This window comes from Haliotis rufescens, unplaced genomic scaffold, assembly GCF_023055435.1.
Source record: "Haliotis rufescens isolate VD_foot unplaced genomic scaffold, xgHalRufe1.0.p SCAF_11, whole genome shotgun sequence".
NCBI lineage: Eukaryota > Metazoa > Mollusca > Gastropoda > Lepetellida > Haliotidae > Haliotis > Haliotis rufescens.
In genome coordinates this window covers 30621704-30649664 of record NW_025963791.1, presented here as the reverse complement: position 1 = coordinate 30649664, position 27961 = coordinate 30621704, and the positions used below count along the sequence as shown (strand labels likewise).

Genomic DNA, 27961 nt, shown 5'->3' with positions numbered 1-27961 from the left:
AAATAAAATACTAAACTCGCTCCCGTGTAAAACCGATTTTATGAAACTCGTGAATAGTTGTGGTATCTGACGAGCGAAAGCGAGTCAGATACCACAACTATTCACGAGTTTCATAAAATTGGTATTACACGGGAGCTCGTTTAGTATTCTATATTTATTTCCAATTGTCTGCCTTTTGCGTATCACACTTTGAGCGGCTGATGACTTGAAATATTGAAGTCTCCTTTGAAACACGTTGCTGGCAGGGACTTATACCCTGTCGCTTTAGAATTCCATGCCAGAATTCACTGCCTTCCCATAAGGCTTATACATGACGGCTTGCTTGAAACCATGTTGAATTGATTTTTCACCCGCACATGACCATTTCGTCAGAAAAGCTGCTTTAGCGAATGGTAACAGCATGTGGCTTGGAGAAACCAGGCACCCAAATGTATTTGTATGGTGTAACCTACTTTGTCCTTCTCCCTTGTTTTATCGTTCAGCGTAAGGTAATGTTTCAAAATGTTATTGGTCAAGAAAGATCATGGGCAGTCATTTGAGTTGATTCTTCATGACACTGTCAGTGTTTTGGCCAACATTTAAAAGTGAGTCTGTTTCGAAGTTCCAACACGGACCTAAATAACTGGATAATTATGTCCGTGGTTCAAATATCACATGATTTGCTAAATAGTGTGTGTGTGTGGTAAGACGTGTAATATTAAGGGTTAACTTCTGACCAAAATGTCAACGTGATGAACGATCCAAGAAAAACAATTATTGAATATTCCTTAAATAATTAAGTAACCTCGTACGACAACCATTCAAATCACATTGAGATTCCAGGACAAGTGGATGTTTCATTGTGGTTCCAGATAGCGTTTCCTTCCACCCTGACAAGCATGGACCAGGTGCATGTAGCGGTGTACATTTTACTAATCCTGAATTTCAAGGCAGTTGAAGGTTTGCATCAATATTTCAATTATCTCTTGCATTATTACGTCCAGAATACTGTCATTTATTTTGTAACATTGGGATAGTTGCTGAGATGGAAGTTTAACGTTGAACGGTTTAACATCGCGTTCAAGATTATTGCACTTACATGGCGACATGCATCCACGTGTGTGTGTGCGTATGTGTGTGTATGTCTGCGTGCGTGTATGTGTGTGTGCGTGCGTGCGTGCGTGTGCGAGTTGGTGTGTGTGAATGTGCGTGCGAGTGTGTGTGCGTGCGTGCGCGCGTGTGTGTGTGTGTGTGTGTGTGTGTGTGTGTGTGTGTGTGATACCGGTTTTATGGTAGTAGCCCACTGCCGCTTTTTTACATGAATACCCCACTCAGACACAGTATACTGACTTCGAGCCGACCAGTCCTTGTTTAATCCCATTCATGCCAAGCGCCAGGCAGGGTACAAAAAATACATTCTTTTAACGTCTTAAGGAATGAAACTAAACGTGTAAACGTTCTTATCCACGAGACGACGGATGCGGTCCATTTTGCAAGTACATACCGCGACATGTAACCTGTATATGACAGGAGCTTACACATCTGTTGCAGGTGAAGCGGTATCTCAGGTCATTGCTCAGGTTGGCATAGAGGCCTGTAAGAAGGGGTGCGCTGTAAATTCAGCTTGTCTGGCTGTAGCGTATGACGCTGCAGAGATGTCATGTGAGAGGTACTGGATGGGAAAAAGACGGGCGGTACAGAGAACATCGGGTTCTCTGACGTGGATGCAAATGGAAAGAGTGAGTACACGTATAATACACGTCAAATATATTTCACAGGCCAAAATGGTAGAACTCTACTGGTACATTTGCTCATTTTCAGACCGTGTCAGACATTGGCTAAAAGAAAGTATACACTATATTTGATTTGACCGAAAAGCTTAATTGAGTTATGAAAATGTTACTAGGCCTAAAAAGCCGCTGTAAACCGGAGGGTCACAACACAACTATGATTTCCTGTTTGTTTGGCAGAGAATTTATTAATATGCAATCCGGGTCAGAATAGATCCCCAAAACCCGATGTGTGTCATAAGCGTCCGTCTGAAACAGTGGTCGGGAGGTCGGCTTTGTTACTTGACTGATAGCATTGTTATCGTACCTCGATGAAATAATGATACACTATTTAATGTCATGGGTTATGTTATTGCTAAAACAGAAGAAAGGTCTGTGTGAACCGCAGGGGATGGCGTTCAGAGCAGGTTCAGAGCATCACTAATAAACAAAACATCACGAGCATCTTTCCACCATTTATCACAGCTTTTACTTACGTCCTTGAAGTTCATTTTGCAAATGAGATTAGGCCCTCTTGGACAGTCGTTAGAATATCAACTAATGCAGTTCCATCTTGCGAATCTCAGATGAACCGTTATTTGTGTATGGTAATTTCAATTAGTTGTATAACATACAAAGTGAACTTCCTACTGACTGGTATAGCCTTCATGAAATGACTTATCGTCCCAATGTTTGTTTTGTTAATTTGTTGTTTAACGCCTCACTCAGCAATATTCCAGCTACATGACGGCTGTCTGTAAATAATCGAGTCTGGACTAGACTATCTCGTGATTGGCATAATGAGCATCGATCCACACAATTGGGATACGATGACATGCATCAACCAAGTCAGCGAGCCTGACTAACCGATCCCGTTAGTCGCCTCCGTTAGTCGGGCTGAACAAAAGATGAGTAAAAGGGGGCATAATTTGGGGTTTTATGATTGTTATTTTACCCCGTAGGGTTAATTGTCTTTTTTTGCCAAGAGGAACATATTTTCCTTGCTTTTCTCATCTGTATTTCGAAACTTATAGAAATCTTACCTTGTAGATTTCGAGAACATAATGCCTAGAAGTTTAAAATGTTCTTTTGACCAGCGCAAAGGAATATGGGTTCATTTGAATTCTTATTAGAACTAATTCAAATAGCCATACTCTAGTCACAATTGATTTTCAAATCCGAAGCAATAGCAAATCTTTCTTAGTATACTTATCAATTCTCTTTTTCTGATCTCTTTAAGTAAAGTTTGAATCATCTGCATATTGGAGTATTAAGTATTCTACTCCTTTATATCAATACCTTTTATGTTATTTTTAATTGAAATTGAAAGTAGCTCAGCACATATGATAAATGTATCTTGGGACAATGGATCGAGTATCAAATAGTTCGAAATATGTCTCGTGTTAATTGTTGCGCTGCATCTATTTTTCTGGAAAGGTTTGACCCAGTATTGGAAGTTGGACCAATGTTGAAAGCCTCTTTAGTTTCATATATAAAATCCCACTCAACTACTATCAAAAGCCTTTTCAAAATCTACAGTAACAAGTCAGCCTTGTATTTCATGTATTTCACAATGATTCAAAATGTCGTAAAATGTCCGTGTATTTTCCCCAATAAAACGACCCTTAAGTAAGCCAGTTTGTGTCTCGCTAATTATTTCTGGCAAGACATGTTTTCCCAAGACATTGCCCCAGATGCTATTTTATAGTCTACATTGAGTAGATTTATTGGACGCCAATTTTTCAAGAAACGTCGATCGCGACCTTCTTTGTGGATACAGGTAATAATGTCTTTGGAAATTGGATAGGTTGCCGACTGCATATGTAAATATAATTGATACCCATACCACAATACCAATATCTCTCCAGAAGAAATTATATAAAATTCGGCTGAAAAGCCATCTGGGCCTGGATGTTTTTCATTTTTCATCTATGCAATGTTTGTGCACATTCATTGAGAGAAATGTCACCTTCACAGTGATCTCGTTTATCTTGCTCCAGTTTCACTTCTATGTTTGTGAAGGGTATTGAGAAATTTTCCCAATTGTCATCGTTATGACTAGTATATAAATTGTTGCAGTGGGATGATGCTTCATCAAGTTTATGAGACACGATACGTGGTATTCATCAAGTGTACTTTTAATCGTGTTTTTCGCGAAAGTAATGTATCTTAACTCATGTTACAATACATCTTTCCGAGGCAAGAGAGTTAAATGACTAAAAAGTCCAGTTTCCACCCTTGCCGAACCAGGCTGGTATTATGGCGTTACATTTTGGCTGGATTAACGAGTTTATGCATAGTCCAATCAGAATCGCGCAACGAAATCGAAATCCGGTTCGTAAAGTGTCATGCAGATTTCGGTCGATTGCAGGATTTGCATAGCATGTGCACCGCAAACTTGTTGTCAACAGATATTTTCCAAATCTTTTCATATTTTTAATTAAGGTGCTCACGTGATTTGATGCGCTTTGCGATGTAAGGCCCGTTTTATCACAATATAGATCTTGATTATCGATCAGATCGTCTTTGCTGGGCGCCGCCATTTTGTTTGAAGCAAATGCAAGTGATACGAGAGGTGCAATCTGATTGGTCCATAGGAGAGGCTTAGAAGGGACATAACTCGCAATAGCCACTGGTGGCGCCACGATCGAGCCAAAGAATTCCAGCTTAGCTCGGCAAGGGTGGAAACTGGACTTTTAAAGTCAGTTAATTCTCTTGCCTCGGGGAGATGGTTACAATGAGAAACTTAATTTCCAATAACCCGGTCTTTGTTCAATAGGATTTAATGTCAATTCAAGGGAAACAAATAAGTGGTCTGATCTATAACTTATTCCTTTACATGCAGATTTAACAAGTGACAACACCTTCAGAGACACGAACATAGTCCAATCTACTTTGTATGATAGAGTTGTTTTTTCGCCATGTTTATTTCTCGTTTGCTGGATTAAATATTCTCCAAGTCTAGTTTCACTTTGATTTTCCTACTTTTGGTATGTGCTAGAGGGTTATTTCTACCTTTACAATTATGTGTATCTTTTAAGTGATCTTGAACAACATTCCAACCTGCTCCCCATATAACTGAACCCGGAAGTTGTTTTTATTCAAATACAAGGTCTTGGAAGAAATTAGTGAGTTGTTGGGACCGTATATGTCTAAAATCGAGAATCGATAATCCTCAGTGGTAATATCTGAAATTTTAAAGCGACTATGGTCGTCGACAATTATTTCATAAATTTGATATTCAAAATAATTTTACATGAGGACCATTACTTCTGCACTATGTGTACTGCCATGAGATGCTTGCCGTAAGAGGCGACCATGCTTATCGTACAAGGCGACTATGCTTGCCGTAACAGGCGACTAACGGGATCGGGTGGACAGGCTCGCTAACTTGGTTGATGCATGCCATCGATCCCAATTGCGTGGATCGATGCTCATGATGTCAATCACTGGATTGACTGGTCCGGACTCGATTATTTACAGACAGCCGTCATATAGCTGGAATATTGCTGATATCGTCGTTAAACAACAAAATAAAATAAAAACACCATTTTATTATCCATACGTCAGTTCCATTCCAGTGCGGCGTTAAACAACAAACAAACAAACTACCATGAGAGAAATGGCCACTATATCCCCATTCAGCTGCCCATGTATTTTCATTTTGTAAACTACTATGAGTTTCCTGCAAGAGTGAGTGAGTGAGTGAGTGAGTATGGTTTTACGCCGCTTTTAGCAATATTCCAGCAATATCACGGCGGGGGACACCAGAAATGGGCTTCACACATTGTACCCATGTCGGGAATAGAACCCAGGTCTTCGGCGTGACGAGCGAACGCTTTAACCACTAGGCTACCCGACCGCCCCGTTTCCTGCAAGAAGACAAAGGAAGCTTTTTTAACGAACAAAGTTAAATATGTCATGGCGTTCAGCTTGGAGACCGCGTGCAGATTAAAAATAAAAAAAAGAGTTTAGGGGTGCTACTCATGAGGGAGTGTCCCGACAGAAATTAAACTGGACCCTGACAATGTGAAGAGAGATAATAGTTCAGGCAAAGTCCAAATGTCAATGAAGCAGCAGTAATATAACTGTCCAGCTGTGGTCGTGATTGGTCCAGAGCACATGGTAAAAACATGATGAAACAAATAATACTCGTGGTAATAACAACAACAAAGCGACTTCATGGAGTGAAAGTCTTATCATCCTTGTTGAGCGTAACGCCGACTAAGTAAAACTAAAAATATATGTGAAACTTGTGACGACAACAAAGTTATCACAAAGCATTGTCACTGTTCCAAGTATTTGTCCCCCCTTTCCATGTTTGTACTAGTTCAAGGTATGTTTTAATGTAAATAACTCCTGACGGTTGATGGATAGACTTAACCCTGTTTTGAAATAAACAACTTTCAAGCAACAACAACGTTGACCGACTTAACAAACACTACCCTTGACTTTCTGCACAGGTCACAGAAGGGTTTGTCCATGAAAGGGTATATAAGTTTGTTATTCAACCATGGCCAATGATGAATATGCCATCATAGGGGTAGAACTTGTACCGTTCACCCTTTCTTGTTTGTCCGTAGACGCTTCCATTCAAACACAAGCTATGTCGATGTCGACATGGTTCTTAAGTCCTTTGTGACGTCATCAGCTGATCGCATTGTGGATATATCTCTTATCTGTTTCCTAGCTTTTATGACTTTTGATTTTGTTTCGGTTGATGTAAACTTGACCAATACTGATTGTCTTATTTATGTGGTCAATTCTGTGTATGACAGACATATCTTCCTTCCTCACTGTGATATCGGCCTTTGATTTGCCAAATAAGTCTTTTCCCTCTGCCTCTGGCATGTTAAACACCTTAATATTGTTTTTTAAGAGTAGTGTTAATTTTGGTTAGACCATGTAGGCTGCAGTTGTTTGATTTTATAATGAATCAAACTTTGATGTCTGGTCATCAATTTGTACTTGCTGAACTTTCACTGAGACTTTAAGATTGTCGTTTTCAGTCTGTAGCTGAGAAATAACAGTTTGTCAAAATTTAACTCCGAAAGAATAGCTTCTTTTATGTCTCGTTTCATGTTTTCCTTGAGAGATTTTACAGCAGCATCCTCAGCTGATGCGATTAAATCTTTCAAATCATCTATTGAGGGCATATCAGACAAAATGATGAGTTCCAGCTAATTCGTGTGCTAGTTCACTGATGTCTGACATCTTGGCATTCTAATGTAAAGATGTCACAAAAAGTCACAAAATATAAACGCGTTCACAATCACGTAATTCTTGAGCTGAATTCTGACTTGTTGCAGGGGCCCTTTGCATTTTTTTCCGATCAGTGTCCACGCATTTAAAGCACCATAGACTCTGATCTCTCATACGATGTTTATTGTACCTTGTCCTAGGCAAGTACAGCAACAGATGCAAATTAGAAGCAGGTTTATTTAAAACAAAATATTTGCTTTTCCGAGCAAATTAGACAGGCCTCGTTTGCAGGTATTAATCATCCGCAACCTGCTCCTAAATAATTGGAATATCATTCAAACTTGCAGGAAAATGGACACAACAACAACAATTGCCACGACAAGTTCCAGTCGCCCATCGTAACACATGCACAGCGGAAAGTCTGCCTTCTTAAACTGGGTATACAGCTCTTTATAAATTGAATGGAATTGACGTATGGATAATATAATGTTTTTTGTTTGTTTTATTTTGTTGTTTAACGACGATCTCAGCAATATTCCAGCTTTATGACGGCGGTCTGTAAATAATCGAGTCTGGACCAGACAATCCAGTGATTGACATCATGAGCATCGATCCACGCAATTGGGATACGATGACATGCATCAACCAAGTTAGCGAGCCTGACCACCCGATCCCGTTAGTCGCCTCTTACGACAAGCATAGTCGCTTTTTACGGCAGCATGGGTTGCTGAAGACCAATTTTACCTCGGATCACTATAGTGGCATTGATACAGACTGAAAGACATTTCGGGGAAGGTACCCTGGGATTTGTTGCTGAAGATAAGAAGTTAAGCACCCCCATATCAGAACACCCCCCAGAATATACAATGGTTGGTACTTTATTCAAAAGTGGTTTTAATTTACTGTCCAACCTGATCCATCTGTCACAGGATGTGCTGCTTGTTTGGACCCACCTGAAATAGCTAACGCTGATGTACGATTGACCCTTCTGCCAACTGAAGTGGTGGCTCTATACAGCTGTTGGAAACACTTCAAATCCTTCAGAGAGACATCTTTTACTGTCACGTGCAGTGCCGGTAATCCCTGGCCCAAACCTCAACGAGCCTGCACAAGCACTGCCCATATACTATGTGTAAGTTTTTTTTCACGATTATTTACAATGTGTTGGAAGATACCAAAATAGTATTGCGTTTGTCGGCGCATGGTGTGAAAAGTAAAAGCGTATATTCTGTGCAGATGCGTTTGATGTGCAGCTGTGTATGTGTAGCTGTGTATGTGTAGTTGTGGGTGTAGCTGTGTACCTGTGTGTGTAGCTGTGTATGATCTTTAGCTGTGTATGTGTAGCTGTGTATGAAGTGTAGCTGTGTATGATGCGTAGCTGTGAATGGTGTGTAGCTGTGTATGTGTAGCTGTGTATGTGTAACTGTGTATGTGTAGCTGTCTATGTGTAGCTGTGTATGTGTAGCTGTGTATGTGTAGCTGTGTATGATATGTAGTTGTGTATGTGTAGCTGTGTATGATGTGTAGCTGTGTATGATGTGTAGCTGTGTATAATGTGTAGCTGTGTATGTGTAGCTGTGTATGATGTGTAACTGTGTATGTGTAGCTGTGTATATGTAGCTGTGTATGATGTGTAGCTGTGTATGATGTGTAGCTGTGTATGATGTGTAGCTGTGTATGTGTAACTGTATGTGTAGCTGTCTATGTGTAGCTGTGTATGTGTAGCTGTGTATGATGTGTAGATATCCGTGTGTAGCTGTGTATGTGTAGCTGTCTATGTGTAGCTGTGAATGATGTGTAGCTGTGTATGATGTGTAGCTGTGGATGATGTGTAGCTGTGTATGTGTAACTAACTGTATGTGTAGCTGTCTATGTGTAGCTGTGTATGTGTAGCTGTGTATGATATGTAGCTGTGTATGTGTAGCTGTGTATGATGTTTAGCTGTGTAGCTGTGTATAATGTGTAGCTGTGTATGTGTAGCTGTGTATGTGTAGTTGTGTATGTGTAGCTGTGTATGTGTAGCTGTGTATGATATGTAGCTGTGTATGATATGTAGCTGTGTATGTGTAGCTGTGTATGATGTGTAGCTGTGTAGCTGTGTATAATGTGTAGCTGTGTATGTGTAGTTGTGTATGATATGTAGCTGTGTATGATGTGTAGCTGTGTATAATGTGTAGCTGTGTATGTGTAGCTGTGTATGTGTAGTTGTGTATGATGTGTAGCTGTGTATGTGTAGCTGTGTATGATGTGTAGCTGTGTATGATATGTAGCTGTGTATGTGTAGCTGTGTATGATGTGTAGCTGTGTAGCTGTGTATAATGTGTAGCTGTGTATGTGTAGCTGTGTATGTGTAGTTGTGTATGATATGTAGCTGTGTATGATGTGTAGCTGTGTATAATGTGTAGCTGTGTATGTGTAGCTGTGTATGTGTAGCTGTGTATGCGTAGCTGTGTATGATGTGTAGCTGCGTATAATGTGTAGCTGTGTATGATGCGTAGCTGTGTATGATGTGTAGCTGTGTATGATGTGTAGCTGTGTATGATGCGTTGCTGTGTATGATATGTAGCTGTTTATGATGTGTAGCTGTATTTGTAGCTGTGTTTGTGTAGCTGTGTATGTGTAGCTGTGTATGTGTAGCTGTGTATGTGTAACTGTGTATGTGTAGCTGTCTATGTGTAGCTGTGTATGTGTAGCTGTGTATGATATGTAGCTGTGTATGTGTAGCTGTGTATGATGTGTAGCTGTGTAGGATGTGTAACTGTGTATAATGTGTAGCTGTGTATGTGTAGCTGTGTATGTGTAGCTGTGTATGATGTGTAGCTGTGTATGATGTGTAGCTGTGTATGATGCGTAGCTGTGTATGATGTGTAGCTGTGTATGATGCGTAGCTGTGTATGATGTGTAGCTGTGTATGATGTGTAGCTGCGTATGATGTGTAGCTGTGTATGATGTGTAGCTGTGTATGTGTAGCTGTGTATGTGTTGCTGTGTATGTGTAGCTGTGTATGTGTAGCTGTGTATGTGTAGCTGTGTATGTGTAGCTGTGTATGATATGTAGCTGTGTATGTGTAGCTGTGTATGATGTGTAGCTGTGTAGCTGTGTATAATGTGTAGCTGTGTATGTGTAGCTGTGTATGATGTGTAGCTGTGTATGTGTAGCTGTGTATGTGTTGCTGTGTATGTGTAGCTGTGTATGTGTAGCTGTGTATGTGTAGCTGTGTATGTGTAGCTGTGTATGATATGTAGCTGTGTATGTGTAGCTGTGTATGATGTGTAGCTGTGTAGCTGTGTATAATGTGTAGCTGTGTATGTGTAGTTGTGTATGATGTGTAGCTGTGTATAATGTGTAGCTGTGTATGTGTAGCTGTGTATGCGAAGCTGTGTATGATGTGTAGCTGTGTATGATGTGTAGCTGTGTATGATGCGTTGCTGTGTATGATGCGTTGCTGTGTATGATGTGTAGCTGTTTATGATGTGTAGCTGTGTTTGTGTAGCTGTGTATGTGTAGCTGTGTATGTGTAGCTGTGTATGATGTGTAGCTATTTATGATGTGTAGCTGTGTATGATGTGTAGCTTTGTATGAAGTGTAGCTGTGTATGTGGAGATGTGTAGCTGTGTATGATGTGTAGCTGTGTATGTGTATGATGTGTAGCTGTGTATGATGTGTAGCTGTGTATGATGTGTAGCTGTGTATGTGTATGATGTGTAGCTGTGTATGTGTAGCTGTGTATGATGTGTAGCTGTGTATGATGTGTAGCTGTGTATGATGTGTAGCTGTGTATGTGTATGATGTGTAGCTGTGTATGATGTGTAGCTGTGTATGATGTGTAGCTGTGTATGATGTGTAGCTGTGTATGATGTGTAGATATCCGTGTGTAGCTGTGTATGATGTGTAGCTGTGTATGTGTAGCTGTGTATGTGTATGATGTGTAGCTGTGTATGATGTGTAGCTGTGTATGATGTGTAGATATCCGTGTGTAGCTGTGTATGTGTAGCTGTCTATGTGTAGCTGTGAATGATGTGTAGCTTTGTATGAAGTGTAGCTGTGTATGTGGAGATGTGTAGCTTTGTATGAAGTGTAGCTGTGTATGTGGAGATGTTTAGCTGTGTATGATGTGTAGCTGTGTATGTGTATGATGTGTAGCTGTGTATGATGTGTATGTGTAGCTGTGTTTGTTGTGTAGCTGTGTATGTGTAGCTGTGTATGATATGTTGCTGTCTATGTGTAACTGTGTATGATGTGTCGCTGTGTATGAAGTGTAGCTGTGTATGATGTGTAGCTGTGTATGATGTGTCGCTGTGTATGCGTAGCTGTGTATGATGTGTAGCTGTGTATGTGTAACTGTGTATGATGTGTCGCTGTGTATGATGTGTCGCTGTGTATGATGTGTAGCTGTGTATGATGTGTCGCTGTGTATGCGTAGCTGTGTATGATGTGTAGCTGTGTATGTGTAACTGTGTATGATGTGTCGCTGTGTATGATGTGTCGCTGTGTATGAAGTGTAGCTGTGTATGATGTGTAGCTGTGTATGTGTAGCTGTGTATGATGTGTAGCTGTGTATGATGAGTAGCTGTGTATGTGTAGCTGTGTATGATGTGTAGCTCTGTATGATGTGTAGTTGTATATGATGTGTAGCTGTGTATGTGTAGCTGTGTATGATGTGTAGCTGTGTATGTGTAGCTGTGTAGCCGTGTATGATGTGTAGCTGTGTATGATGTGTAGCTGTGTATGTGTAGCTGTGTATGATACGTAGGTGTGTATGTGTAGCTGTGTATGATGTGTAGCTGTGTATAATGTGTAGCTGTGTATGTGTAGCTGTGTATGTGTAGCTGTGTATGCGTAGCTGTGTATGATGTGTAGCTGCGTATAATGTGTAGCTGTGTATGATGCGTAGCTGTGTATGATGTGTAGCTGTGTATGATGTGTAGCTGTGTATGATGCGTTGCTGTGTATGATATGTAGCTGTTTATGATGTGTAGCTGTATTTGTAGCTGTGTTTGTGTAGCTGTGTATGTGTAGCTGTGTATGTGTAGCTGTGTATGTGTAACTGTGTATGTGTAGCTGTCTATGTGTAGCTGTGTATGTGTAGCTGTGTATGTGTAGCTGTGTATGATATGTAGCTGTGTATGTGTAGCTGTGTATGATGTGTAGCTGTGTAGGATGTGTAACTGTGTATAATGTGTAGCTGTGTATGTGTAGCTGTGTATGTGTAGCTGTGTATGATGTGTAGCTGTGTATGATGTGTAGCTGTGTATGATGCGTAGCTGTGTATGATGTGTAGCTGTGTATGATGCGTAGCTGTGTATGATGTGTAGCTGTGTATGATGTGTAGCTGCGTATGATGTGTAGCTGTGTATGATGTGTAGCTGTGTATGTGTAGCTGTGTATGTGTTGCTGTGTATGTGTAGCTGTGTATGTGTAGCTGTGTATGTGTAGCTGTGTATGTGTAGCTGTGTATGATATGTAGCTGTGTATGTGTAGCTGTGTATGATGTGTAGCTGTGTAGCTGTGTATAATGTGTAGCTGTGTATGTGTAGCTGTGTATGATGTGTAGCTGTGTATGTGTAGCTGTGTATGTGTTGCTGTGTATGTGTAGCTGTGTATGTGTAGCTGTGTATGTGTAGCTGTGTATGATATGTAGCTGTGTATGTGTAGCTGTGTATGATGTGTAGCTGTGTAGCTGTGTATAATGTGTAGCTGTGTATGTGTAGTTGTGTATGATGTGTAGCTGTGTATAATGTGTAGCTGTGTATGTGTAGCTGTGTATGCGAAGCTGTGTATGATGTGTAGCTGTGTATGATGTGTAGCTGTGTATGATGCGTTGCTGTGTATGATGCGTTGCTGTGTATGATGTGTAGCTGTTTATGATGTGTAGCTGTGTTTGTGTAGCTGTGTATGTGTAGCTGTGTATGTGTAGCTGTGTATGATGTGTAGCTATTTATGATGTGTAGCTGTGTATGATGTGTAGCTTTGTATGAAGTGTAGCTGTGTATGTGGAGATGTGTAGCTGTGTATGATGTGTAGCTGTGTATGTGTATGATGTGTAGCTGTGTATGATGTGTAGCTGTGTATGATGTGTAGCTGTGTATGATGTGTAGCTGTGTATGTGTATGATGTGTAGCTGTGTATGTGTAGCTGTGTATGATGTGTAGCTGTGTATGATGTGTAGCTGTGTATGATGTGTAGCTGTGTATGATGTGTAGCTGTGTATGTGTATGATGTGTAGCTGTGTATGATGTGTAGCTGTGTATGATGTGTAGCTGTGTATGATGTGTAGCTGTGTATGATGTGTAGCTGTGTATGATGTGTAGATATCCGTGTGTAGCTGTGTATGATGTGTAGCTGTGTATGTGTAGCTGTGTATGTGTATGATGTGTAGCTGTGTATGATGTGTAGCTGTGTATGATGTGTAGATATCCGTGTGTAGCTGTGTATGTGTAGCTGTCTATGTGTAGCTGTGAATGATGTGTAGCTTTGTATGAAGTGTAGCTGTGTATGTGGAGATGTGTAGCTTTGTATGAAGTGTAGCTGTGTATGTGGAGATGTGTAGCTGTGTATGATGTGTAGCTGTGTATGTGTATGATGTGTAGCTGTGTATGATGTGTATGTGTAGCTGTGTTTGTTGTGTAGCTGTGTATGTGTAGCTGTGTATGATATGTTGCTGTCTATGTGTAACTGTGTATGATGTGTCGCTGTGTATGAAGTGTAGCTGTGTATGATGTGTAGCTGTGTATGATGTGTCGCTGTGTATGCGTAGCTGTGTATGATGTGTAGCTGTGTATGTGTAACTGTGTATGATGTGTCGCTGTGTATGATGTGTCGCTGTGTATGATGTGTAGCTGTGTATGATGTGTAGCTGTGTATGCGTAGCTGTGTATGATGTGTAGCTGTGTATGTGTAACTGTGTATGATGTGTCGCTGTGTATGATGTGTCGCTGTGTATGAAGTGTAGCTGTGTATGATGTGTAGCTGTGTATGTGTAGCTGTGTATGATGTGTAGCTGTGTATGATGAGTAGCTGTGTATGTGTAGCTGTGTATGATGTGTAGCTCTGTATGATGTGTAGTTGTATATGATGTGTAGCTGTGTATGTGTAGCTGTGTATGATGTGTAGCTGTGTATGTGTAGCTGTGTAGCCGTGTATGATGTGTAGCTGTGTATGATGTGTAGCTGTGTATGTGTAGCTGTGTATGATACGTAGGTGTGTATGTGTAGCTGTGTATGGTGTGTAGCAGTGAAAAATATGTAGCTGTGTATGATGTGTAGCTGAATATGTTGTGTAGCTGTGTATGTGTTGCAGTCTATGTGTAGCTGTTCATGATGTGTAGCTGTGTATGATGTGTAGCTGAGTATGGTGTGTAGCTGTGTATGATGTGTAGCTGTGTATGATGTGTGGCTGAATATTTTGTGTAGCTGTGTATGATAAGTAGCTGTGTATGATGTGTAGCTGTGTATGATGTGTAGCTGAATATGTTGTGTAGCTGTGTATGTGTTACAGTCTATGTGTAGCTGTTTATGATGTGTAGCTGTGTATGATGCGTAGCTGAGTATGGTGTGTAGCTGTGTATGATTAGTAGCTGTGTATGATATGTAGCTGTGTATGATGTGTGGCTGAATATTTTGTGTAGCTGTGTATGATGTGTAGCTGTTTATGATAAGTAGCTGTGTATGATGTGTAGCTGTGTATGATGTGTAGCTGAATATGTTGTGTAGCTGTGTATGTGTAGCTGTGTATGTGTAGCAGTGTATGTGTAGCTGTGTGTGATGTGTAGCTGAGTATGATGTGTAGCTGTGTATGATGTGTATGTGTATGATGTGTAGCTGCGTATATGTAGCGGCCCTTTATGTGTAGCTACCTATGATGTGAATCATATATCTCTCCATGGACTCTCTCACGTTCCTTCCTGCAGTCTGATATGAATATGTCGTATTGTTTGTAGGAAGACGATTATGTACTACCAAAGGACCTGAGGGGAAAGAGGATAGTTAAATTCTGTGCTATCCCCGAAGACAGCCCTGTGTAAGTAGCAAGAGAGATGTTATAAACTTATGTTTTACCAACAGTCCGCGAGTGAATGAGTGAGTGAGTGAGTTTGGCTTAACGCCGCTTTGAACAGTATTTTAGTTATATCACGGCGCGTGAGCTTGTTGTTGGAGGAAAGCCTGAAGATCTCTGACGCTTACATGAAACCCAAGCCATCGCGAGGGTGAGAAGAATGCAAATTAATTAAGGGATATTAAGTTTTTAAGGTCCCTTTATATTTAATGGTTGAAATTTTGGGGGCTAAATATGTGAAGGCTGCCATATGTTGCCTTTGTTGACGTGTGTTCAGCGTAAGCTCACCTCGTCGTTTGACCCGTGAAGAACCGGGGTAGAATAGGTTCTTCAGCAACGAATGCTTGCCGTAAAATGAGACTATGCTTGTCGTGTAGGCAACTAACGGAATCGGGTGGTCAGGCTCGCTGACTTGGTTGATGCATGTCATCGATCCCAATCGCGTGGATCGATGCTCATGATGTCAATCACTGGATTGCGTGGTCCAGACTCGATTATTTACAAACCGCCGTCACATAGCTGTGATATTGCAAAGTGTGGCGTTAAACAACAAACAAACAAACACACAAACAATCAAAACCTCGTCGTTTAACCTATTGGCTTAAGCTTGTCATTTATGCTTTTGCGCATTTCGTTTGTGCTGAACACGTACTATTTTACTTGACGGAATGAAAAAATAGCAAAACATAAACCCATGTCTATAAATATAGCGACAAAACCCTTTCCATATCCAATTGAAATCTCTGCATAAAGCAGAGTCGATTGTACAATTCTAACTTTATCACGAGCATGTGTTTATGAATCACTTTCAAATAGTAATTATTCCAGGTGTTCGCGAAAAGGTTAGCATATCCTGCCCCTGAGGTGGCACCCGTCACAAACACATGCAAAGACAAGCCAATTGTTCCAGAGAAAAGATATGGGAATATATGCTACAATTCAAAATAGGAAATTGCATCTGACATCAGTTTTGTCATTGATACGTCAAATTTGGAAAGCTTTTTGAAAGCTTTACTGAGGCCTTGAAAGTTGTAACCTTGATCAAACAACTTCTGAGCAAGAGTCGTATGACGCTCTTTGAAATCTTGGTAGAAAGAACATGCTCGATTGTATATCAAAAGTTGCGAAATGTAAACACCGAAGGCTCGAACTGCTGGAATATTGCTCGACATGAAGGGAAAGTCATCCCTCTTATCATACCGTCTTGTGGAGAGTGTCTTGTCACTCTGAAACGTTATGCATAGATATAAATATACTCAACAACAAAAGTTCCTGTGACATCAATATTTTAGTGTATTTTTCAAACAAGTAAAGTTTGGTTTTCAATACTGTAGTACATGTATGGAATCAAGTCACAAAAAGGCAACTGCTACAGAAGTTGACTTTTATACAAGCCCCATGCAATTCACTACCCAAGTTTGGGTATAAAAATATGTGCGTTAACGGGATTCCATATGCATTGTTTAGCATATTGCTGACAACCAATCAGAAAAACAACAAAATTATTACAAAATGCCATGCCTGTCCGAAAATGAGCGTCTGCGAGCCATTGGTATGCTTGAAGCAGGATCGAGTCAACGTGATGGTGCAAGACAATTTATTATCCACAGAAACACCATTTGGTGTTTATGGCAACGTTGGCAACAGACGAATGCAGTCAGAGACCATCCTCGGAGTGGCAGGCCACGCGTAACCAATAATCGACAAGACAACTGGATTCGAACAACACGCCTACGAAATCAATTCCAGCCAGCAACAGTGACTGCAAGAAGCTAGCATCCCTGGCCTTCGACGAAACTGTGAGTCGTCGCCTCAGATGTGCAGGGATTGTCGCCAGAAGACCCGCCAGACGTCCCATTTTGACAGGAAACCACCGTCAAGCACGTCCACAGTGGTGCAGATATCGTCTACGCTGGACGGCCACGCAGTGGGGACAAGTTCTATTCACTGACGAGTCTCGTTTTCACCTCAGCCACAGCGATGGACGGATTCGAGTCTACCGACGTCAGGGTGAACGTTACGTCTATCATTGTGTCATGAAAGAAGATCGGCTCGGGGGCGGCAGTGTTATGGTATGGTATGGGATTACAGCAAGACAGAGGACCTGTTTGATAGTGGTAGAGAGAAATCTCAATGGACAGCGCTACCGCGACGAAATCATCGGCCCTGTTGTTCTACCTTTTTTTTGCGTCGTCATGGCCCAGGCATTACCTTTAAACATGACAACGCCCGGACTCATATTGCTCGACATGTTCAGGATTCTCTTCAACAAAACAACGCGAATGTCTTCCCCAGGCCGGCTCGCTCCCCTGATCTCTCACCAATCGAGCACATGTGGGATGAGATGGATCGGCGCCTTCGACGTCAACCACGTGTTCCACAGACACTCCAGGAACTTCGAAACATGCTCCACCAGATATGGACAGATATCCCACAGGACTTTGTGCGACACCTAGTCCATTCCATGAGACGAAGATGGAATGTTCGTCCTGCTTGCATCGCAACCAGAGGTGGACACACACGCTATTGTTTTCTATGAAGTCACGCATTTTCTGAAGTCAGTATGGCAAATTACACCATTTGAACACTTACAGGAGTTTCTATCTGTTGCAAACCGAAATTGTTTCAGATTTGGTAAAAAACATAACTTAAATCTTATTCAATGTCACAGGAACTTTTGTTGTTCAGTATATGAAACAGACGAGGCGATCTCACTGGTCTCCTTTAGTTCTAGTTCATGTGGGTAAATCAGTGGAAAGTAATTGGCTATTTGATTGTAATTGAACGATATCAGATCATCGAAATGACAGAAGCTTTAGGTTCAACTTCATGGCCAAAAATTACCTTGTTTTGTTTGACTTTGCCAATCCGAACAGAAATTTCGATTCACATGCCTAAAGAAACAGATCAGTACAATTGGTACCCATTGGTTGGTTGGTTGCTTTGTTGTTTAACGCCGCACTCAGCAATATTCCAGCTATATGACGGCGGTTTGTAAATAATCGAGTCTGGACCAGACAATCCAGTGATTAATATCATGAGCATCGATCCACGCAATTGGGATCGATGACAGGCATCAACCAAGTCAGTGAGCCTGACCACCCGATCGCGTTAGTCGACTCTTACGACAAGCAGAGTCACCTTTTACGGCAAGCATGGGTTGCTGAAGACCTATTCTACCCCGGAATCTCCACGGGTCGGTACCCATGGGGATGCCTACTTCTTGCCTGAATGTCTTTATCCCCACATTTTACGTAGATGTTATCAATGAGGACCTCCAGCAGTTCAAATACTGTTTTCTCAGTATACTTTAGATGGCATTTGCTTTCATTTATCACAAATTGTCCTGAACCTCTGTATATATAGATACGTAACTGTATCTGTGTACACCACGTCTTGTAACAAAAGCCACATGGATCAAGGAATGAAGTTTTCCCTTAAGTTTGTCATGTAAGATAGTGGTGTACAAATTTGAAAAATATCAAATGTTTTGACCGAATGGAACTTCCTTGATTGTATTAAGGATTATGGTCAGTCTTTGAGACAGGGATTTGGTGGTACATTTGCTGGACCCAGCAATATATCTCACTTTGTATGGATGTTTATGGAGTTTTGGAATCCAGTACAAAGGGGAATGGACATGTCTTCAGGTTTTAGGGTCAAGTCGGAAGTTGATAGTACTGATTTATGGTTTGGGCAGATTTCTTCCTCAGTTAACATACTGGCCTTATATGTGGCATTATTTGATATGTCATTTATACTAAATTTATTGATCAAACAATTAATGTTGTGATGCTTACATATAATAGGTTATTTGAGGCACTGTCATTGGGAACAAGTAAAAACTTTTCATGTAGAGCAGTCAGACTTTGGGCGACAGCTGGCTGGGACAGAATGGGTTTATTCCAATTCCGTTTCCTCTTTAACCGTTTGTGCATTCTACTAATGACATTCAACAGGTTTCTCTTCTCTTTTTGGCATATTCTTCGACAGCATCCATAATGATTTTAAAGTTGTGATCCTAATTGGTAGGAGGTTGCTCACGGTATTTTGGTCCATATTTGGATAACTGACGAAGGTTGTTATTGTCAACAATAGAGAAGTCACCTGCGATTATATGACCTGCAGGTTGATAGTAGTATGATGAGTCTTAGCTGCCACAAGTAGTGGAATTTAAACCAAGAGCTGCCAACACGTTCCTATAATTGATCAACCTGGATCAAATTGTGTTCGTTTTGGAAAATTAAATTGATCTTTGTCTGAGAATGTTACTTCAATTTAAAGCATCGATTCCCTTGTTTTCAAATTTCAAAATCAAGAAATGGCGGTATTTGTCTGATTTAGTGAAATTTGTTTCTGGTTTAGTCAAACGTTTCAAAGCGATATCAAGGTCTATACTCTCTAGTCGATACTGTGGGATCTTACTGTTTGTAGATCCACCTATCAGCTAAAGTTGCTGGAGTAGTTTAATTTCTTTCAACGACACAGAGTATAGTCTTGTTCTTACTTAGTGCAGTCCCGATGGTTCCTGAAGAAGAGGCAACAAATCTTCAATGGAATCATTTGGTCTTCAACAGGAATGAGAAGCTGACTTAATTGAGATAATTTACACATAAACAGATGAGCAGGCATATTCTGGACACTTACACATAAGCAGATGAGCAGGCATATTCTGGACACTTACACATAAGCAGATGAGCAGGCATATTCTGGACAATAGAACCCGTTTTTTAAATGTAACAGATTTCATTTTCAATGTTATTATAATAATTCCATTTATTGATGAGTTCCATTTACTTGCATGTGAAAACGATGAGGTTTCCAAATGTATTTATTTTTATGTCTGTTTTATATCTATTGAGGAAGGTCTGCACGTTGAATTACAACATACAGTTTGTGCACCAGTTTCGAAGGCGCCGCAAGTCGCCGTGTAGCGTTGCGTCACTTGAGCACATCCGATACCCGGTTCGCCCCGATCATGTTGTCAGCACCATATAATAACTCGTGGATTTCACCAAAGTGGTAAAGGGGGCACGGGTGGCCCAGTCGTCTAAGGTGCCGCGATTCGCTGTGCAGAGTTGCGTCCCTTGGGCACGCCAGAAACCTATGATTGTGGGTTCGAATACCGGTTCGCCCAGATTATGTTTCTAGGTTTGTCAGCACCATACCCGTGCTCGTGGGTCTCACCGAAGTGGTAAACGTCTGAAACCTGCATCACTTCGGGCTTTCGCGATATAACTGGAATACTGTTAAAGCGGCGTTAAACCCAACTCACTCACTCACCCAAAGTGGTAAACTTCGGGCTTGACCCCAAACATCAAGCTGACACGCCGCCATATAACTGGAATCCTGTTCCAAGCGGCGTTAAACCCAACTCACTCAATCATTCAGTAAATGCATGGAAATGAAACCGATATCTTATGACGATTCTTAAATTTCCAATTTCAGCTTTTCCATCAATTTCATGAGAGGGAAGGACGTTCTGCTTCATATCAAGCCAACATTCGACGCCCTCCACGGGAAACAGCACCATGTAATTGTTTTCAATGCCCTTGTCAACAACCAATGGCAGCACGATGTCGTTAAAGGTGGCTACTTCCCATTTAAGTTAAACGAGGAATTTTGTTTACAAGTGTACCGAAAAAGCAGACAATATATCGTAAGTATATGATCGCCATACGATTTTCCCTGTACAAAATATCAGCTGTTCAGTGTCAGTCATATGATCGTGTTCGGATGGAAATATCAGGTGTTCATTACACGACATACAGGGTTAACCTGTAACAAAGGCGGAACTGGAACAGATAAAAAACCACATAACTACTTTGTTGGCTCCGGTTCTGTTATTTATAACTATATACATAACATTTGTTTGTTGTTGTTTAACGCCGCACTCACTAAATTACGACTATATGAACTGACATCATGAGCATCAATCCAGACATTTGGGATACGATGACATGCAGCCATGTCAGCGAACCTGACCCCCGATCGCGTTAGTCGCCGCTTACGACTTGCATAGTCGCCTCTTGTGGCAAGCATGGGTTGCTGAAGACCTACTTTCTACCCGGATTTTCATAGGGCATGTAAATAAGCAGTCAGCTGAGAGTTATGTCCTGCGTCATTACCTGTGTAAAATAATGTCTTCAACATTTCTAGCACAAGATTAGGCACGACTTGAAACATTTGACGTTGAGGACTGTTGACTGAGTGGGTCGCGTTTAACGTCATTTGGAACAGTATTTCAGTAACATGACGACTTGTCAGTTTAATGTTATGTAGGATGAAATCCAGAAATGATGCAGGTCTGAGCCGTTTTCGACTTCCAGGAGCATGGGTATGGCACTGACAAACCCGGAATCATAATCAGGACGAATGTAGGATTCGAACTCAAGATCATAGGATTCTGTCACGCCTAAGGGAGGCATATCTGGGCAAGAAAGATTTCTTCACTTAAGAAGGCTTAGCAACCCTTGCTCTCAGAAACAATTCAGATTACAAAAAAACATGTTTTGTGCCATTATTTATACGCAAATTGGACGATATTAATATTTATTTTGACGTAATTTCATTCCAGTCTTGAAATGTAATTAATGCATGTGATAGCCTTTTGGTGAACCTTTACAGGGAACGTAATTAGTACAGAGAAGAAAAATATAGAATCTGACAATCTGTTTCAACTTTGTATATATGTACAATAAACAATTCACGCAAATCTTATTCTCCCTTTTGCACCATACGCAAAGAGATCGCACCAGGCGATCTGCCGTCCCCAAATATAATCCCTCGGAGACAAAAGACAACTTTGCTTAATGCTGGAAAACGTCATTTACGAGTCATAAGACCAGTGATTGATTTTATAAGTAACACCCGACGCCATCTTGGTACGCAATAAACCAAGTCACCGAACATGACCACCCGACCTCATAAGCTTCCATCTGTAACTCCGATGCCAGGGCAGATCCGTTGACCGCCGAATCAAAATGGCGGATGCGTGGGTTTCTAAAGTAATATGGTTTCATTTCGTTACCGCCCTTATTCGAAACTTTCGATCTCTGCAAAAGAAAGTCAATGGAACACAAATTTATCGTCCATAGTAACCATTTTGGGTGTCGAGGGTGCATGCCATAACGCTCACAAATGAAGGATTTATTTATACCCACAACTCTTAGAGCGTGGCATTAGAGTTTGGCATTCGAATTTCTTCTGGTATATTCGTTTTCGAGATCCAGAACTCAGATATTGTTGTCTGAAGGCTTCGTTCACTTTTACCGATCGTCGTGATATGGCTGTAATAATCCCGATGCGACGTTAAATTTTAACTCACTCACTGGTACCGGGAATTTACATTATAGAAGCATCGACGCTGATCAGATGAATAGAAAGTTCATCTGACTCGAGTGTCCCCAGATCTTTACAGATAGATGTATAGGATTAAATGCTCGGATTTCAATGTGATTGCTCATACGAATGCATGGTTTACTCGGATATAACTTGTGTTCATCCTTCCCGATCCATTATTCTGATTCGGTATATGCTTCATATACTTTTCCTTTCAACAATTTTAACATTAAACTGTTTTGTTACAGATGAAACTCGGCGAAAGGAAATTCTCTTTAAAAGATAATGCACCTCGGAAGTCGCCAAATGTGGTTCGACTGGGCAAGGGAATAATACCAACCAAGATGGCGATGACGTATTAACGGCCGACCGTCATGAACAGGTGTGGGGTAGCCTTGTGGTTAAAGCCTTGGCTCATCGTGACGAATATCCGTTTTCGATTCCCACATGGATACAAATTGTTATGTGGCTGAAGAATTGTTAACCATGGCGAAAATCATGCTCATTCTATCAGTTAACACATGCTGAAGTGCTGAAATTCCGGAGGGACTACATGGTAACAATTATTGTAACAAAGCCAACCTGTTTTCGTCGTGATGTCTGGATATCTGGAGGTGTTTTGAAAATGTATGGAAAATATAAACACAATAATTTGTCCTCAGGTGTTTCAAAAATAGATAAACGTTCAATGGACAAGCTGGGCGTGAAATTCTGAAAACATAATGTGTTGTGGTATACCCGCGTTGTAGGGTTTATCCTCTCAAACAAAAAATGTGAGGTTTGAAGCGCTAAGAAAATATTCTGTCGCAAAAAAAAACACACAAAGAAAAGCAACCCCCTAAGAAAAACAAACGGAACAAACAAAAAACAATAACAACAACAACATAAAACAAACCACAACAAAAAACATACCAAAAATACACCAACACCATAAAGACCAAAAAACACCAAAAAACCTTAAGTAAATTTGCAATGCTGTTGTATCTCGTCAATCGATGTACATAAGAAAGGGTCCTGATACGTGTAAGGCCCTGATGGAAGGACGTCAAGCACTCGCCAGGGACTGGTTTGATGTAATGTAACGAGGTACTATCCGGCAATGAGCCCGTCGTATCCCTTTAACGCGATCGGTAGTATGTGATAGGGGCTTTATCTAAAACGAATCAAAGATGTGGGACATAATCTCAATGTCGGTGATGATTATGTCGATGGTTCTGTACTGCTGGACGGTACAGAAATGAGTGTCAACCAAGCGAAGTGCCATATCAAATCGGCCCAGTTTTTCAAGGAGAGGCTTTCTGAACGACCACTGCATCGAGTATATGTGCAGTGTGTTGTGAAGATCAGCAATCCTGCAGAGTCCTTCGCTTGGATGAAGTCGTCTGGCCTGAAAAGTGAAACAGAAGGCTTTCTGTTTGTTGCTCATGAGCATGATCAGGACCAGTCACTTCCAACTCGAAACCGTCAATGTATAATTTTGCATTAAAATGTGAATATGAAATGTAGATTATGTAATGAATTTAATGAGACTGTCCTAGACATTGTGAGTGGATGCCCAGCTTTGGCACAGACACAGTATCTTAAGCGACATGATGGGGTGGCTCGATAATTTTATTATCGTCTTCGCCTTGCATGTGGTTTTGACACAGAGGTCCATCCATGGTACCAGCCGGAATATGTAGAGGGCGTCATGGAATATGATAAATACAAAATCCTTTGGAATAGGCCCGTATACAGCCTCAGACATATCCAAGCCAACAAATCTTATCTTGTCCTTTTTGATAAATCTAATGAAATCATTTATATCATTGAATTTTCGGTCCCTTTTGACAGTAAAGTGATTGACAAGATTGAGGAAAAACATGGCAAATATGCAGACCTCGCTTTTGAAATGTCACTCTTGCATCCCAAGTACCAAGTTGTCCGACTCCAAATTGTTCTCGGTGCCTTAGGTTTGGTACCTCCCAATATGTTGACTGACATCAGGAGAGTACCCGGGTTTGCTACCAGGAATACAGCCCTTCTGACAATCTGGGTAATGCAGAAGGCTGCAGTGTTGAGGAGTCTTCACATTCTCCGAAAAGTTCTGGGTGGGTTTCCTGGGAGAAGTCCCATTCGCTGTCTGGGCTGCGTGTAGAGGGGACAAGGGCCCTGAGCTGGTGATAAGCCTAACCAGCCTGACTGTGCCAGGATCACCCAAACCCTCTTTGCTGCTTTTTTATATTTCACTATGTAACTACTACCACTACTACTACTACTACTACTACTACTACTACTACTACTACTACTACTACTACTACTTCTACTATTATTACTACTACTTACTACTAATACTACTAATACATAAAACCCTTAATAATAACACAAATGATGATGATAATCGTCGTCAATCTACATTTTAAGCTCCCCTGACCCTATACAGACAACGCTGATATTAGGAGCTAGAAGGTTTTAGTAAACATGAGTGAGTGAGTGAGTTGGGTTTAATGCCGCTTTTAACATTATTCCAGTTATATCGCGGCGTGTCAGCTTAATGTGGGAGGAAAGCCCGAAGTGATGCAGCTCTCAGACGTTTACCACTTCGGTGAAACCCACGAGCACGGGTATGGTGCTGACAAACCTAGAAACATAATCGGGGCGAACCGGGATTCGAACCCACAATCATAGGTTTCTGGCGTGCCCAAGTGACACAATTCTGCACAGCGAATCGCGGCGCCTTAGACGACTGGGCCACCCGTGCCCCCTAGTAAACATGAAAACCATTCACTGGAAAAGAGAAAAAAACACGTTTCACATCCTGTATTTCAGCTACCCTCATGGTTACCAGTTTGCATATCTTCGTCTGGTGGTGACAGCCAACACAATGTCGTCCATCACGATTAGCGACTATCATGGCTGCAGCATATACTCCAGTCAGGGTGAAGCAACCCATTGATTGATACTATGAACAACGCCAGATAGTGAGGCGACACATGCGACAGGCGTGAATATAGTCACGTGCCCAAACCACGATACATCAAGGAACAGTTTGAAAAATGAATTTTATTAAATGTTTATTAACTTGTGATACTTTTGTACATATTGAAATTATTTTCGAAGATAAACCTTTTTTAAACAATGAAGTTGACGTCCAAAATAATAAGGGAAATTGTTGTATGCAACTAACCTGATGTGGTTTCCGGATCAGCATAAGGCACGCTTGCATCTGAATAAAACAGTACAGTTTCAGTGAAGGTGTTTTCAATGGTATACACAGTCTACGCACCACAGCAAGCAACACATGTTCATTTTGGGATCTTGTGATCAATTGTTTCTATAGAGCAGACTTATTTGTATCATGGACTTGTATTGTAATTACTGTTACTTCAACCAAGTATGATCCATTTTTTCTGAAACGAGAATATATACTCCTCAAAAGAAAAACGCAAAGCCATATTTGTATGAGGTAGGAAAGTATATTTATACGAGGAACCGTACAAGGTATTGAGCCAAGATGTTGTGGAGAGAATACTTGGTGATTGTAGTCATCGGTACATAGGAAAAGTGAAGGTCAGCTACCATCATTACGCATATGCCCCCCCCCACCCCCCCCCACCCCCCCACCCCCACCCCCCCCCACCCACCCCACCAGTTGGAATCAATAGCGGCCTGATATATCCTGCCCATGGAAGAGACGAGTATGCGAATCACATCCTGGGGAATGGTTGCCCACTCGGCCTGCAACGCAAAAGCCAACTTCTGCAACGTCTGGGGTTGTGGTTGACGACGGCGTAGACGTCTATCCAATTCATCCCACAGGTGCTCTATCGGGTTCAAATCCGGGGATCTGGAGGACCAGGGGAGACCACCAACGTTGTTGTTGTGTAGACAGGCTCTTGTGATCCGTGCTGAATGCGGCCGAGCGTTGTCCCGCTGGAATACACCGTTGCCGTTGGCTGCCTTTGGGAGGACGTCGACGAAGGAGAAATCTTGATTCGTCCCTGAACCAGACATCTATCCATCGCAGTTGAGGCCATACCCTGTGTTGACGACACCAATGCAGGCGCTGTTGACGGTGTTGTCGACTCAATATGTCGCGTCGAACAGGGGGTTTTGCTCGTAGACCTGCGGCTCTTAAACGGTTTCGTACGGTCTGGTCGGAGATTCTACACAGTCTGGGTATTTAAGATGCGGTTGAGGTGGCTGTTGTCGTCCTTTCACGTAGGTGGCACAGTCGGATGTAGCGATCGTGGGCGGGGTGGATACTCTTGGTCGTCCCGACCATGGCCGATCGCGTGTTGACCAATGCTGTTGAAACAGACCCCATAGCCTTGTGATGGTGCTGGGCGCTACAGTGAAAACCCTGGCTACAGCATCGGGATTCCCCTGCCTGCAAGCGGCCTATAACGTTGTTTCTTTGCCCTATTCTTAATCTTGGCATGTTGTCAATCAATCAAAAGCCCTGCTCTTTAATACCGTTCATAGTACTGCTGCACGGGCAGTACGTGCAGCTCAATGGCCCTTTTGCAAATGCACAGGTAGTGTTATGAAAAGCCAGCAAGTACAATAGATGGAACAATGACACATTTCCGCATTTCTTGGAATCTGGAAAGAAAAGACGCATGATATCAAAGTATAATGTTGATGTATTCTCTGTACGTTATTCTGGCATTTGAAAGATACATTTATGGCAAGAATGATGCATTCCCACAAAAGTCCGTGACGCTCCTTCGAGCTAACATTGCATAATTCTGTAATAACTTCTACTCTAATCAACGTGTGATTAGGTTAAAGAAGGGCGAATAAACTAAACCTTCTAAGAACTGTTTGGAATTGAACATTGCCTGACGTGGGATAGCCGATACAGCATTGACCCGATGTGGTCAATAATACTTCTAACCCTTGAGTATTCAACATTGAAGGATATGATTTAATGCCGAGTTTAAGAGAATTTCAGTTATATCACGGCATGTCAGCTGTATTTGAGGTGGAAATGGTAATGTTTTACAGCAAACATTTTGAATTTCACCTAAGAAATTTTGTAATTTTTTTCCGCAGAATTTTGATACTCCTGACTATAGATAGAGATAGATAGATATTCTTTGTTTCCTCCAATTGAATGAAGATTACAATATGCAGGTATGATTAAGTTATATTTACACATGTGCATAAACATACAAGTTTTCTAGCAGGTGTTGCCATTTCCTTATAAAGCGGCTTACATTAATTATTACTTCTGCCCACACATCTCTTTCTAGCTCCATAATACATTCTGTTCGACACCCCCCAAGTAAGAACGCAAGAATAATATCATAATCTTTCTCCCAAATATTAACAAAAACATTTACATCCATGATATCACATTTGGTGTTAAAAAGTAAATTTCGGTCATTCATATTGATCGTGCAGGACATAAACACGTCGTGCTTTACAATATCACTGGCAACAGTTTTACAATAGCATTCTCTAGAGACAATTTCAGCTGATCCATAGAATACAAGCCTTGCAATATTAGTTAAATGGTCATACTTCTCCAGGGCTAGTTTCCAGAGATAGTCTTCAGTACTTGATCTTATTCTAACATATCTTGACAGACTGAGTCTTGAATTAAGATGGACATAAAATACATCATCTCG

At 41.2% G+C, this 27961-nt stretch overlaps 1 protein-coding gene across 1 annotated transcript; it reads left to right on the top strand.

Annotated features, from left to right (window-relative positions):
• Positions 1–203: 203 nt before the first annotated feature.
• LOC124132624 lies at positions 204–23598 on the top strand. Its single transcript, XM_046496625.2, has 7 exons — positions 204–939; positions 1531–1718; positions 7298–7388; positions 7880–8082; positions 14890–14969; positions 20454–20664; positions 22595–23598. The coding sequence occupies exons 1-7, from the start codon at positions 879–881 to the stop codon at positions 22706–22708; spliced, it is 948 nt and encodes a 315-aa protein (XP_046352581.2). The 5' UTR covers positions 204–878; the 3' UTR covers positions 22709–23598.
• Positions 23599–27961: the final 4363 nt, after the last annotated feature.

What these genes read in the sequence shown, in the direction of transcription:
- LOC124132624 (XM_046496625.2), top strand. Translation starts at nt 879, where the DNA reads ATGGACCAGGTGCATGTAGCGGTGTACATTTTACTAATCCTGAATTTC. An exon ending in GAATTTCAAGGCAGTTGAAG is followed by an intron (nt 940 to 1,530) that starts GTTTGCATCAAT and finishes CATCTGTTGCAG; the next exon opens with GTGAAGCGGTATCTCAGGTC. An exon ending in AGTCTGCCTTCTTAAACTGG is followed by an intron (nt 7,389 to 7,879) that starts GTATACAGCTCT and finishes CATCTGTCACAG; the next exon opens with GATGTGCTGCTTGTTTGGAC.